General features: G+C 43.9%; 1 protein-coding gene across 1 annotated transcript in view; it reads left to right on the top strand.

The window, feature by feature from the left end:
- BRINP1 (bone morphogenetic protein/retinoic acid inducible neural-specific 1) overlaps positions 1-14,481 on the top strand; it is a 205,145-nt gene extending 190,664 nt beyond the window's left edge. The window contains exon 10 of the mRNA XM_008577867.1: positions 12,890-14,481. Within this exon, the coding sequence (XP_008576089.1) occupies positions 12,890-14,030 (1,141 nt within the window). The 3' untranslated portion in view covers positions 14,031-14,481. The remainder of the gene's footprint in view (positions 1-12,889) is intronic.
- Positions 14,482-15,586: the final 1,105 nt, after the last annotated feature.

Here is a 15,586-nt window from a genome sequence, read left to right as displayed (position 1 = left end):
GCCGCCGCAGCACTTCCCAAGCAGCGCACTGTAGCAGTGCGCCACCGGGCCGGCCCCGATCTCCTGCTTCTGATGGCTCTGAATTCTTCTGCCAACAGCCAGAGAACACGGTCTGATTTTAGAGGGACACACCTGATTAGATTCAGTCTACTCAGATGACCTCCCTATCTATGGATCAACTGTGTTGTATAAAAGAACACAATCACCAGGGTGATACCTTATCATAGTCACAGGTCCTGGGATCTTGGAGGGGAAGGAGGCATTTTTACAATTTTTCCTAGTACAGTAGTGTAGCTAGGTAGTAAAAGAATGTGAAAAAGATATTCTGAGTTCTCTTTGGGGCTCATAGTATATGATATTCTGAATGTCTATTGCTGTATAACAAATTGACCCAAATTTATGGACTTGAAACATCACAACAATTATGATATATTATGCTCATGATATTTGGGGCAAGAATTCATTCTGGGATTGGTTGGGTGAGTCATCTGTTCCACATGGAGTTGACTGGAGTCACTCACTGCTGTTCAGCTGGCTGTTGGGCAGGGCTGGAGGTTCCAGGAAAGCATCACTCACATGTCTGGTGCCTTAGCAGAGATAACAAGAACTCCTGGCTCAGCTGGGCAGCTCTCCCTCCCCAGGGTCTCTGCATGCAGTCAGGAGACAGGAGGAGGAAGCTGCTAGTCCGTCTGTTCAGGTCTGGGCCCATAAACTGCATGAATCAGTTCTGCCTCATTGTATTGGTCAAAGCAGTGGTAGGATGTATCCAGATTCAAGAGGTGGGTACATAGACTCTTATCTCTATGGGAAGAATATCAAAGGATCTGTGGCCACGTGACACATGTAGTGGATTTTTCACTTGTTTATTTTTCTAGTGTAATATATTTTAGTACAGAGAGAGGATGCTCTTCAAAGACCTTGTGTGGAAACATTTTGTAATTGGAAAATTGTCCTTTAGAAGCTTAGCCAATCAAGGTTGTTGTGCAGTAGATTTATCGTAGGGTTTGAGACTCTTGCTGCATGCTTCTCCCTAAGTGCAGGTTTGCTGTCGGTGGTGGTGGTGATTGGTTTTCTTGACAGCTGGGAAAATGTCCCATAATGTACTGTTATTTTATTATTTGGTGCTATATATAGTGTGGGTACCAGAAGAAGGAAGGAAGAGGATACTGCCAGTTGCTGAATATTCCAATAATGGTCCAAAATGTGTATTCTGGAACTGGGAATTTACCATGGAAGGAACCACTGGATCCACTGTGAAATGGACCTGAGCTAAAACTTTATTGATCATCTGACCTCCATAAACTCCTTTTCTGACTGCTAGACCACAGTGACATTTTATATCTCCTAGAATTAGTGTTAGTTCAGAGCCAGTGTGTAGTAATCCCCCAAAAGTGTGATTATTTCCTTTCCCCAATGCATGTACTCATAGTCACCCAGGTAAAGTTGTAGGTTTCTTTGCAGAAGGCTGGAAGAAAGATTAACGGTACAAATTTTTAGTGGTGTGCAGAGTCCCTTCTCAACGAGAAGATTCTGGTAGTGGGCCTCCAGGTACTATTCAGGCACTACTCTGGACTCTGATTTTCCTTCTGTCACATGGACCAGGCCTTGCCTAGGCATCATTCGTTTCTGGGATTCTGAAATTCTGCCACTCTAAACCCATAGGCAGCTCCCCCCAGAGTAAATTGCTACTTTGATAACCCCTGACTACTGATTCTTGTGCGCGTGTGTGTGTCTGTGGTGGGGGTGGGGTGGGGGGCAATTTTTGTGACAAAGACTTATTCTGAGTGTGTATTAAACTGTCCTATTAAATAAGAGGTACANTTTGGCTTAGGGACATTCCTAACCATAGAAAGTAAACTATTACCAAGACAAATGCCTAATGAATAGGTTATTTCAAAGATTGCAGAGGGCGTTTACACTGATGATCTTATCTGATTCTTGTATTAACCTGTGAGAGTGCCAGAGTGTGGATTTGTCTCCTTATTTACAGATGAGAAAACTGAGGGTCACAGAAACTAATGACTTGCTCAAAATTCTGAAATACACTCCTCCTTCTGCTGCCATCCTCCATAGGCATAGACCTCTTTTCTTGACAAAGAATATTTACATTAATATTTTTAGTGCATCTTCCTTCATTCACCCATTCATTCCTTAATTCAACAAATATTTAGTGAGTACCCACTAAGTGTCAGGTATCATAGGTGTTACAAGGGGTAGTGTTAGGGTGGTGAATAGGACAAGGGGTGCCGCTGTTCACAGAGAGCTTGAGATCTAGCAGATATAATAAAGCTGGCCCAGGACTGGTCCTGCACTCGTGCTTAACCTTAGGAATCTGAGGCTCAGGAAGGCCACAGGACCTAAAATTATGAAATCATAAAATATTGTACCTGGACAGGAAACTAAAAGATTATCTAATCTACTCCAGTCATTTTATTAAAGAGTAAAATGAAACAGAGTGGAGAAGTGTTCTGGCCATAGTAACTGTATTAGTTTTGTATTGCTATGTAACAAATTACCGCAGACATAGAGGCTTCAATTGACACAGATTTATTATTTCTACAGTTTCTAAAGATCAGGAGTTTGGACTTGGTATAGCTAGATCTTCTGCTTATACCTCACAGGCTGAAATCAGGGTGTTGGCCAGACCCCAGGCTCTTACCTGAAGGCTCTAGGGAAGAATCCACTACCAAACTCCTTTAGGTTGTTGGCAGAGTTCAGTTTTTTGCAGTTGTAGGTCTGAGGTCGCAAACCCTAATGGTTGTTGGTGGGACTCACTCTGAGCTTATAGAGGCTTCTCCAGGCACATGGCTCCCTCCATCTTCAAAGGAATTGAGGTGCATCAGGTCGATCTCCTGCTTCTTTTTTTTTTTTTTTTTTTTTTNAAACTGTCCTATTAAATAAGAGGTACAAGCGCACAAATAGAGCCAGGCCAGCTCAGGGCAGCTGGCTGTCAGTCACAGGAGCCTACAAGTGCTCTCCCAACCATGTGGCAGTGAAACATTTAGCTAAGAATATCTTTGGCATTTTTTTTTCCCTGCTTATGGGGCAAGAAGAAAGACAGTGAGGCCCAACACGGTGTACAGTGAGGGTGAGGGGAGGGAGATGCGTGCTGGTGGCCGGGCTTCACAGGGAGTGCTGTGCAGGGTTTGTTTAAGCCGACATGTGTAGGCATCTCTGCATTTCCATTATGTTTGTCATTCAGCATCTGTAGCAAGTAGGGCGATTGACTCACTTTGCTGACGTAAAGCAAGAAAATAAGTATCTTCAGTTCCTTTTTGTTGTTTTTAGTTCTGCTTTTTTTTTTTTTTTTTCTTTTTTCCCTGGGGCTCAGAAGAAGCTTCCTGTTTGGAATAGAATCTGGAGGCTCAGGGGATTGAGTAAGAAATAGAACTGAGCTCTTACGATTTCTGAGGATAGCTGTTTCTTATCTATCAGACCCACCTCCCAATTCTCTGTCCCACCTCCACCCTCATGTCCAGCCAGCAGACTCCCACATGGGTGAGTTATAATCGCAGTGGTATAAGTCACTAGTGACCGTCAGTAAGTTACTTCTCCTTATGAGCCTCAGTTTTTCATATCGTTAAAATGAGTTACCTTCTCAACACAGCCTAGGACATAGAAAAATCATGAGGATCAAAATCAGAAAACGAACAGAAAAGCTTTAGAAAGCTTGAAAGTGATATAAAAATGTAATGTGTTTCTGTCTTAAATTCTGGATGTTTTAAAGGATGACTTTTTTTTGGTAAATGTTTTATGGAAGTATTACATACATATAGAAAGTAAAAACATCATACGTGCACAGCAAGATGAATTTTCACAAACTGAATTCACACATGTAAGCAGAACCCAGATCAAGAAATAAGACATTATCTGCACTGCAGAAGTTTCCCTGCATCTTCTGGGCACTATAAACCTTCTCCCTGAGGGAATTACTTTTCTCACTGCTTCATCCACTGTAGGTCACTTTTGCTTTAACCATAATATGAACTCTTTGTGTCTGGCTTCTTTCACGTTTTCATTCTCCTATCAGATTCCTCCAAGCTGTTTTTGTAGCTGTGGCTTATTCATCCTCAAGAATATTCCATTGTGTGTGTTGAACTGCTGATGGTCATTTGCATATTCTACAGTTTGGCATTATTACAAATACTGCTGCAATCTTAGACGGGTCTTCTGGTGAACTTATATATGCTTTTTTGTTGGGTACATACTAGGAATGGAATTGCTGGGACATAGTGTTTTCATATGTTCAGCTTACTGTATACTTTAGTATTTTCAAATTTGCAGATGCAGGTTTCATTCCCACCAGCAGTATAGGAGAGTTTAGATGGCTCCATATCTTTGCCAATCCTTCATGTTTTCCACCATTTTTATTTTATATTTTAATTTTATTTTAACCATCTGATGTAGTACTGTCTCATTGCAATTTTAATTTGCATTGTTCTGATGGTGAATGAGGTGGAGTTTCTGTGCTTATTTGCCTTTTGAATATCCATTTTTATGAAGTGCCTATTCTTGTCACTTTCCTATTTTTCCTTTTGGTTTTCTGACTTTTTCTTACTAAGTTGTAGTTCTTTATGTATTGTCTTAGTCCATTCAGGCTGCTATAACAAAATACCAGAAACAGAGTAGCTTATAAACAACAGAAATTTATTTTTCATAGTTCTAGAGGTTGGGAAGTCCAAGACCAAAGCACTGGCAGTATTGGTGTCAGATGAGAGACTTCTGGTTCACCTTCTAGCTGTGTCCTCAGGTGATGGAAGGGACAAGGGGTCTCTCTTACTCCCTGTAGAAGGGCACTAATACCACTCATGAGGGCTCCACCCTCATGGCTTAATCTCCTCCCAAAGGCTCCATCTCCTAATACCACTTGCTTGCAGATTAGAATTTTAACATATGTATGGAAGGGCACATATATTCAGATCCTATCGTGTATTATGAATATATATTCTCTCATTGAGAGTTGTCTCTTCATTTTCCTAATGGTATCTTTTGATGGATTTGTTTTTATCTTAATATAACCCTATTAATCAATTTTTTTTCCTTTATGGTGAGTGCTTTTAAGACATCTTTGCCTACTCCGGTGTCAGGAAAATGCTCCCCTATATTTTCTTTTAAAAGCTATTTTGTTGCTGTAGTTGTTGTTTTACTTTTCACATTTAGATCTCCAATCAATCTATTTTGATTTGGAGTTCAGAAGAGGTTAAGTGTCAAGACTTCTTTTGTTTAGCTACCATATTCAACTGACCCAGCAGCATTTGTTGAATTCCGCCCCCCCAGATATTTACATCTACAATTAGTACTTTTAAAGGGACTATTTGGGCCGGCCCGGTGGCGCACTCGGTAGAGTGCGGCACTTGGGAGCGTGGTGGCGCTCCCGCCGAGGGTTCAGATCCCATATAGAGACCGGTCCGCTCACTGGTTGAGCGTGGTGCGGGCACGACACCAAGGGTTGCGGTCCCGTTGCCGGTCGCGGCACGGGTTCGACACCGAGGGTTGCGATCCTGTTACCGGTCACGAAAAAAGACAAAAAAGGGAAAAAAATAAATAAAGAGACTATTTACTATGTGAGCTCAAGTGGAACACAGTAGTTTTTATTTTTTTTTCATGAAAGACAGTGTATACCTACTATATGTCAGAAGCTTTACATACATAGTCTCATCTGAGCCTCAGAACAACCTTTCAAGAAATGTATTATTTGATTCTGCAGTTGAGAAAACTGAAGCTTAGAAAGGACAAGCAATTAACTCAAAGATAAATAATGAATAGCAGAGCTATGATTCAATATCCATTTTTTTCTGAGTCCAAAGCTCATGTCTAGCTGTCTCCTGCAAGCATCATGGTGACAGCATTCATTAGAACTGTGCAGAGAGAATAATCAGTGAAACTAGGTTATTAGGCTATAATGAACTGTGCTGTTCTAGTAACCAAGAGAAATATTTTTATCTGAGACATTTATAAAACATGGTTAACGGTCAAGCATAACTTCCTTTCATTGGAAATCTCCCAGGAGATTCACATATTCAATTCTAGTTCTTAAGACAACATGCAAGGTAGGTATTACCTTCCCCACTTGACAGATAAGAAAAGTAAAGTCAAAGAGGTCAGGTGACTTTTTCAAGGTCAAAAGGTCAAATAGTGGTAGAGCAGGATCCAGCATTTATTTAACTTACTCCCATACCTATGATCACTCCATCTCACTGCCCAGATCATAGATCTAGATGGCCACTGTTGGACTTCAGGGTTAAGTCCTATTAGATCTCTGTTAGCCCTTTCTTACTTCATAGCCTTTTGGTCTGAGTCTCTCATTGGACAGCCTGACTGCTGGCAAGGAAGAAGAAACCACTCTCCTAGCCCTCCACCTGGGAGTGCCCTGCAGCTGTCAGTCCTTCTATCACTGCTAAGAGGCTTCTGACTCCTTCTGTACTTGTCTTCAGCATGTCCATGCCCCAAAGCAAAACACTGAATTTGAATATGCAGCTGATGTTGCCTGTCACCTCCTTCCAGACACAGCACTGTGTAATTGCAAAAATTGTTTCATAATCCTGCCCAATTAAGCTCCTGACAACCTAAATTTAAATAACCCATTGGATTTTTACATTGCTGCTATCCTCATTCCTCTTCCTACCCTCCAACCTTGGCCTCCCCAAATAAGACCTATTGCCTTCACTCCACAATTCCAAACTAAGAAATATCCTCAGCATGGCAAAGGACCATAAAACCTTCTTTTGGTCTTTTTGTTCTTTGTTGTTACGAACCACTCAATGAGGCTCTGACATCATGTGAAGAATTGAGAGAAGGGAAAACGTTATTAAGGCAATGATAGAGATTTAAAGAGGGGGATGCTTCTTTGTTGTTACGAACCACTCAATGAGGCTCTGACATCATATGAAGAATTGAGAGAAGGGAAAACGTTATTAAGGCAATGATAGAGATTTAAAGAGGGGGATGATTAAAAGCTAAATATTTACCTGGGAAAAATGATGAACCAAGTGAGTATGATGGTCCGTTATAATTCATACCAGCACACCCATAAATCAAGGCTCCTTTCAGTTGAGCCTCAAGCATTCTGACACCATTGACATCAGCACCATTCCCTTAAAATACACACACCTGTACACACACACATACACACATAGTCACACACAGCATAACTAAAGAGCAGTGCATCATCAAAAACTTAAAAACAATGGTTTATCTTTCCAGTTTAGTCTGTGCTCTATGGAGTATGCATTTTGTGAAGTCTCACTGTATTACTCAGACACCCATTACAATGTCAAAGAAATGCCAAGGAAGAAGCACAGGGCATAAATAAAAGAATAATTCAGAACTCCAATTTTATTTTTTCCCTTTTCCTCTTCTCTTGTAAATACGCACTCCTGGTAAGCAAATGGGAGTTATGGGTTATGGTTTTCTATTTTAGCCTGGATCTGTTTTTCCTCCCTCTCTCCTTGGCACTCGATTTGTATGATTTTCCCTAAAATGCCACCGGCCTGGCTCTGCAATCCCATCTTAGGCAAAACTGCCAATTAAAATCAGCAGGGAGTTTGCTTGAATTAGAACCCCAGTCTGGGCTCCTCACCCGGGGGTTCTGAAAGGGAGATGTGTACCTTTGAAAGCACTGATGGGAAGCACTGGGTGGCAGAGTCTCTGCCCTCCAAATGACGAGCGGCTCCACACTGTGTCACTGGGAGACCTGTCAGGTTGCCAGAAATTCCTTGCTGAGACAAAGACAGAGACTACAGGGGAGCAGCTAAGGTGCATGCATGGCCTGAGCCTTGTTTCTTCTCCAGTCTGGGGTACAGAGGGTAGGGAATGTAGTGCAGGGTCATTGCAGGAGAAGCGAGTTTGGATCCAGAAATTCTGAACTCTGGTCTGCTACGCCCATGCTGTGTGACCTTGGTGAGTCACAGTTCCTCTCTGGCCTTCAATGCCTTCATGGGTGGAATGGAAATCACAGGGAGTCCTAGCTCTTGGGGCTAATGTGAGGACAAAAGGATAAAGGCCACGATGTAGAACGCACTGAAGAAACATTGATTCCACCTCAGCAACCAAGACACAGCATTCAGTTCTAAACAGGAGGGAGAAGGACTGAACATTTCCAAGCCTTCTTCTAGAAAGTTCTGTGCTTCTATGGTCCAAGCTGCTTCACATGGAGCCACAATGCGTGCCTATCAATCAGGCTACAGGGTTTCCAGTTTAGACATAAAAATGCAGCTTCCCGCCCTCCCCTCCTGTGCCTCCTTCCTTTCCTCCTTTCAGACCCATCAAAATGAATTGAAATTCCATCCAAAAAAAAGATGCTGATTTGGATAGATTGGAGTTCAGCTTGGGCTGCAAATGGAAGATGCTTTGGATCCCTAGGGACTGAGTAAAGCATTTTAAAACCTGGTCCTCGCTGCCTGCCTTGCACTGCCTGCCTCACAGTGGGGCTGTGTCAGCCTTTGTGAGACCCTCCCCTCTGCAGCCAGCCTATTAAGCTTCTTCTCTGTTGCCAGGGTTGAGGCAGGCTGTCACCAGCTAGCCTGGGAAATGGTATTTATAGCTCACAGTCCCTCCTACCCCTGGTCCCCAGCCTTTCCCTATGCACTTGTCGGTGAGCCCCAATTATCTGTGATTGGAGGGAAGGGACCCTGGCAGGTCCAGAGGAAGCGAGGGATGTGATAATAGGCCCTTCACACACTCAAACTTTCAGTATTTTTCCATTATTGCATTTACTTCTCTTCTCATGGCCTGCTTCCTTCTTCTTGCTCTGCTTCTAGTTACAATTTTACATTATGGTGTGTAGCAGGAAGTGCACCGATGCCGGAGGTAGAGTCTGGTATTTGAATGTGGTATAGCTTTGCAGTCTCAGGTAAGTTATCTCACTTCTCAAGGACACGTTTTCTTCATCTGTATGACTTTGAGTTGGTTATCATGCTGCTCAGGGAACAGTATGAAGAACCTCCAGGACCATGCCTGGTATACAGTGAGTGCTCAATAGTTGTAAACCACAGAAATTCTTCATCTGTATGACTTTGAGTTGGTTATCATGCTGCTCAGGGAACAGTACGAAGAACCTCCAGGACCATGCCTGGTATACAGTGAGTGCTCAATAGTTGTAAACCACAGAAACCCTCAGCTGGTTTCCGGTGCTTCCTGCAATTGAGCCTTGCAGGGTTTCTGACTATCAATGATGACAACTCAAAGAACTGGCTGGAGCTGGAGAAGGTGTAGGAGATTGATCTGACTGAGGCTTATTCTTTGTTACTGGAATTTGCTTGTGTTCAATAGAAACACAAAATAAATGGATTGAGCTTGGTTTTTTGGTTTTAATCTTCTCAAATGAATTATTGAAATGCAAAGGAAAGCTCACTGACCTTGAGAATCAACATTCACTGGTAACCTTGCTCTCCCGTCTCAACCCTCCCCCTCAGCCTCTTTAGAAAGGGAGGGGGATGGACGTCTAGCCCACCCTCGTATGGCCCACCCAATGTCCATATTCCCTGCATCTGAGCGCTGGGACAAGTGAAGACTTGGCTGAATTTCTTCACTTGCGTCCTACCCACTCTAAGTTCATTCCATCCCACTCTCCCCTCCAGTGTCTTTTTCGACCTAGGTGCTGTCAGCTCATCTGCTCCATCTCTTTCCCCACCATCTCTAGCACCAAGGTTTTTTCTCCTCTCTTATCACCCTTCCCCATTCTCCACCTTTTCCCTCTCTTTTTTCTTTCCTCTTTCCCTCGGCCTCGTGCTCCCTGCTCCCCCTGAACACCACCTCCTTTCTAAGTCCCCCTGCTGTATCATTAATGATTTCTTTGATACAGCCCACAACCTCATGATTATTCTGAGGTCAGGAGATGCAGGTGCCATGCAGCTCGCAAATGCGTCTCAGAGGGCCTCTGTCCCCAATCCCTCCTGCTCGACAGGGCTGGAATCCTAATTTGCCACTAGCCCCATTGCTTGTTGCAGCATCACCAGGAACTTTCATCTTTTTATTTCCCTCACTGAGGATTCTGAGAGTCCAGCCACAATGAGGCATTGATTCAAGGAGTGGGGGCTGTGATCCTGACAAAGGGTCCCAATGATGAGACACGAGAAAGGGGGCGCTCTACGGGGTTATAGAATGCCTTGCAGATGGGAACCGAGGAGCTCTAAATGGGGCACTGTCCTGTCATTTGGAGAGGGAGTGACAGGGGCAAGTGTGGGGCAGTTGAAAGAGGCGTTTTGAAATGACGCTGGCGTCAGATGGATCCACGCACTCAGAGCCGTGTGGAGGGCCCTGCGGCTCACAGAAATATCAGATGACTCATAGCCAATATTCAGTCAATGTTCTGGTCTGGGAGGTGGGAGTCGCACAGCTCATTGTTATTCCAGCTCCATTTCCCGAAGGCTGGGCCTGCTGCTGTTCTCCAGGCTGTAATAGGATTGGTCTCACGAAGCAGAGCCCGAGAAGCCGGGAGCTGTGTGGGTGGATGGTATCGAAAACAACTAATATTGTGGTCCCAAGGGGAGAGGGAGAAGTTTGTTTTTATTTTTTTAATAAAAAAATAAGGACAATGTTAACATGCTTCGTTCATTCGTTCAGCACACATTCATTTGTTCAGCAAACTTGTATAGAGCCAGACTCCGGGCTAGATGCTCCTGGGAAGGAGGGACCTGGCCCCTCAAGCCTAAGAGCCTGGAGGGGAAACTGACATGGAAACAAGACAGTTTTGATATAATGTTTTGGATGTCGTGATGGAGGTTTTACTGCCAGGGGCGAGGATGGTACTGTAAATTTCAAAGGCAGAGGGTTTCAAAAAGTGCACTAATTATCCACCATTTTCTCTCAGCTGATAAGCAACTCCTTTAAAGCAGAGCATGTTGGGAAACCATTTCAACAGTATCCGCTTTCAAATGGATATAACAGAATGGTTTTCCTCAGACTCCAGAGAGATAGTGAAATCCCGAAAGTATCTCAATACCTTCAAAGGAAGAGCTTATTCTCTGGGATAAGAGTACTTTTTACTATTACCTTTTTTGTAATTGCTCTATGCCAGGTTCTTCTAAGCACTTTAAATATATTATCTCACTGAATCCTCTCACCAGCTGCATAAGATAGGTGTTAGTATCCTCGTTTTAGAAATGGATGCTGAGGCTTAAAGAGATGGAGCGACTTGTTCCTGGTTACAGAATGGAGCTTTGAACTCAGTTCTGCTTGGGCCAATACCCATGTTTCCAACACTAGGTTCTATTGCCAACCCCCCCTCCCCTGCCAGCTCTTGGTGTTTGATGTTTGGTGATTGTGGCTTATCAGTGGAAATGATAGAACAGGTTGGAGCTTTGAACTCAGTTCTGCTTGGGCCAATACCCATGTTTCCAACACTAGGTTCTATTGCCAACCCCCCTCCCCCGCCAGCTCTTGGTGTTTGATGTTTGGTGATTGTGGCTTATCAGTGGAAATGATAGAACAGGTGGATTGCTAACACTTCCTACCATAAGGAGTAAAATGCAAATTGGCTTCTGTTTCCAGCATCATAAATAAGGGAACATGGACCACCATCACCATCATCATCATCATCATCGTCGTCCACATCAGCACAACACACTGCAGCCTTAGGAAAGGCTTTCTTGGCTCTGGTTTGATAGATAATGCAAAAACCTGTAGCTATGATCCAGGAGACTTCTCTACTCACTGATCGTATGACTTTGAGTTCATCATTTCACCTCTGAGCTGCTATCACCCTGTCTATAAAATAGAGTTGATGGTCCCTTTGCAGGAATAACAAGAGCTAACTTTTATCGAGCTCTTAAAACCTACCAAACGTGGAGTTAAGCCTTCGCTTAAAAATTCATGTAATCCTCACAACAGCCCTGTGTGGCTGGGATGATTGAGAAGGTGAGGGAAACTACCCAGCTTTACCTTGCTCTCATGTGGAAGAGCCAGGATCTTAAACAATCTTTGACTGCCTTCAAGTTCCAAGCTATTTCCAGGGTGTTGTGAGACTCAAGTGAGAAGATGGGAGTGAGTACGCCCTGTGAAGAGTAAAAAGTGCCAGACATATGTAAGGAGAAGCCAGCCAAAAGGTAACTTGCACAGAAATGAGGAAAGATGAGAGGGCTTAGCTTGACTGCCTCACATATTTTTACCTATTCCTCTTTTGCTTCTTATCTTATTATCCGTCTTCATTGGAATGTTTCAGTGGCTGGAACTGATATAGACTTTGATATCATTTATAGCATTGAGGGGCAGTGGGAAGAGGGTTCACACATTGCAATGGAAATGCTACTGAATTGAGAGTTTGGAGCTCTGGAAAAAAGGGGGAAATAACACTTTTTTTTTGCATGTTTTGAAAAACCACTGTGATGGTCATGCAAAATCACCAAAATGGAAGCACTGCATAATTTCTAGAGTATGATAAAATATAATTTGTTTTTGTTCAAGTTGTTGCCTGTTGTATAACCTTATGGGAGGAATCCGTGAAGGGAGCTGAGATATCTGATGTAAGTTAAAGGAAATAGCCCCTAAGGTTCTTTCTATTGCTCATTTTTTACAATTTGTTGTTATCCACCAGAGGTATCTGAGTTTAGACACTTTAATTTCCTGAGTCAAACTTCTTTGGGGCCTTTGTATAATGGAGTTACACAGCTGGAAGGACCTCAAAGAACATTTACTCCAACCTTTCTACTTTACAGATGAGGACATGGAACATTAAAAGGGTAAAGTGCAATGTCATACAGCTGGTTTGTGGCATTCCAAGGAACTACATTGTAATTCGTACAGTTTATGTTTAGTGCCCTTGCTATCATAACTTCTCTACCCAGTTCTTTCATTCTTTGGGCAGCTCCAATTTGCACGATCACTTGGATAACCATAACTCACAGCCCCACCCATAGTGGTTAACACTCTTCATTTTCCTTCTCTCTCTCAGGACAATTCAGCAGTGGCTTGCAAGGGTCCAGTCGCTTCTCTACTGCAATGAGAATGGGTTTTGGGGAACCTTCCTGGAGAGCCAGAGGAGCTGCGTGTGTCATGGTAGCACCACGCTGTGCCAGCGCCCCATCCCCTGCATCATAGGTGGAAACAACAGCTGTGCCATGTGCAGCCTGGCCAACATCTCACTCTGCGGCTCCTGCAACAAGGGCTACAAGCTGTACCGAGGCCGGTGTGAGCCACAGAACGTGGACTCGGAGCGGAGTGAGCAGTTCATCAGCTTCGAGACCGACCTGGACTTCCAGGACCTGGAGCTGAAGTACCTGTTGCAGAAGATGGACTCGCGCCTCTACGTCCACACCACCTTCATCAGCAATGAGATCCGCCTTGACACCTTCTTCGACCCTCGGTGGCGCAAGCGCATGTCCCTCACTCTCAAGAGCAACAAGAACCGCATGGACTTCATCCACATGGTGATCGGCATGTCCATGCGCATCTGCCAGATGCGCAACAGCAGCCTGGACCCCATGTTCTTCGTCTACGTCAATCCCTTCAGCGGGAGCCATTCGGAGGGCTGGAACATGCCCTTCGGGGAATTTGGCTACCCACGTTGGGAGAAGGTCCGTCTCCAAAACAGCCAGTGCTACAACTGGACTCTGTTGCTGGGCAACCGGTGGAAAACGTTTTTTGAGACGGTTCACATCTACCTACGTAGTCGGACTCGGCTACCTACCCTGCTGCGTAATGAGACTGGCCAGGGTCCCGTGGACCTGTCCGATCCCTCCAAGAGGCAGTTCTACATCAAGATCTCAGATGTGCAGGTGTTTGGGTACAGCCTGCGGTTCAACGCCGACCTGCTGCGCAGCGCCGTGCAGCAGGTCAACCAGTCCTACACGCAGGGAGGCCAGTTCTATTCCTCTTCGTCCGTGATGCTCCTCTTGTTGGACATTCGGGACCGAATCAACCGCCTGGCCCCTCCCGTGGCCCCGGGGAAGCCCCAGCTGGATTTGTTCTCCTGTATGCTGAAACACCGCCTGAAACTGACCAGCAGCGAGATGATCAGGGTGAACCACGCCTTGGATCTCTACAACACCGAGATCCTCAAACAGTCGGACCAGATGACAGCCAAACTCTGCTAACCGGGACTCCGGGCCGTGGACTTCCCTTTTGTTGTACAGATACATACAACAGAACGAAACAAAGTCAAACAAAACAGAAACACAAAAAATTTGTAAGATGTAATTAATATTCAAAGAGAAGGAGGAAAATCTTCATTTGTTGGGAACTAAACCGTTCTAGCAACCGTATAAAACGTTGGGCATGTTTGTTATTTCTATACTCTGTCATGAAGATGGGTCTCAGCCTTTTTTGTGGAGCTTTGAGGGAGTTGCTGCTTAGGCCTCAGGTGCTGTATTGAGGGGGGGAGAAAGGGGAGAGCATATGCAATGAATTGTAAAGATCTCTGCTGTGCAGGTGCTAAGATTAAACACTGAAAAGAAAGATATATGTAATGTACAACTGACACTGCCATTTTTCCTTGTGGGAGGAAATGGACATAGATAAAGAAGATATTTCTTCGGTTAAAATTTCTTCCCTCTGTTTGCTTAATTCTTTGTGGTTCTTTTGACTTATTCTCACACAGGGGTGGGGACACAATGACAGTGCTATCTTACCCATAGGACATCTTTTATTCTGAAAAAAACTAAAGCAAATGGAAGCTGGCCAATAGGTGGGATTGGGAGAAGACACACTCCCAAATCAGAATAAAATAAGTAACCCTAGTTATCAACTCATCAGTCTCCTTAGTTTGGCAAACAGGCTCAGAGAGGAATGGCAAACCCATGATTACATCTGAAGTTACTGCCTGGAGAAGAATTTGAACCCACCTTCTGACTCCCTTGGCAATACACCTTCTTCCAAATCACTGTGGCCAGTTTTGTGTTTTTCCCTCCAACAAAGCTGCCAAGGGATGATGTAATTTTCAGTCTGAGGTTGTTTGTGATAGACTGTGTGTGTGTGTGTGTGTGTGTGTGTGTGTGTGTGTGTGTGTGTGTGTGTGTGTGAAGAAATTCTCCCACCTTCTTTCTCCAAAAAGAAATGCTGTCCGGTTTCCAAGAGGTGTTTTTCATATTAAAGATAGTTTTAGTTTGAATAAAATCAATGACTCAAATGAAATAGTACTGGGCAAGTTTTAGTACCGTATTGGTCTACTAGACAGACTTCCCCAGCTAAGAATTTAAAAACAATTAGCCTTTGATTACCTCATAATACATGTGCAAATGCACACACACACACACACACACACGCGCGTGCGCACACACACACAGACACACACACCACACAATAATATAAACACTGCCAATTCTTTGGCATCTGTGAAAGGTCAAAAGCCTTGTGAGGAACTTGGGAGTTAAATTGGAATAAGAGACTCAAGAAAGAAAACTCATCTGAAAGTACTTCTGTAGAAGACTTGGGTGGTGTATTAGTCCATTTCTGTTGCTTATAATAGAAATACCTAAAACTGGGTAATTTTAAAAAAAGCAATATTTATTGCTTACAGTTTCAGAGCCCAGGAAGTCCAAAGTCCAGGGAACACATCTGATGGGGACCTTGTTCTTGATGCCTCTACAGTGATGCAGGTTGTCACATGGCAAAATGGCAGAAATTGGGGGGGGGGGGGAGAGAGAGAGAGAGA

The sequence above is a fragment of the Galeopterus variegatus genome, unplaced genomic scaffold, assembly GCF_000696425.1.
Source record: "Galeopterus variegatus unplaced genomic scaffold, G_variegatus-3.0.2 Scaffold1593, whole genome shotgun sequence".
NCBI lineage: Eukaryota > Metazoa > Chordata > Mammalia > Dermoptera > Cynocephalidae > Galeopterus > Galeopterus variegatus.
The sequence above is the reverse complement of the archived record's forward strand: the minus strand, read 5'-3'. Positions and strand labels throughout refer to the sequence as shown.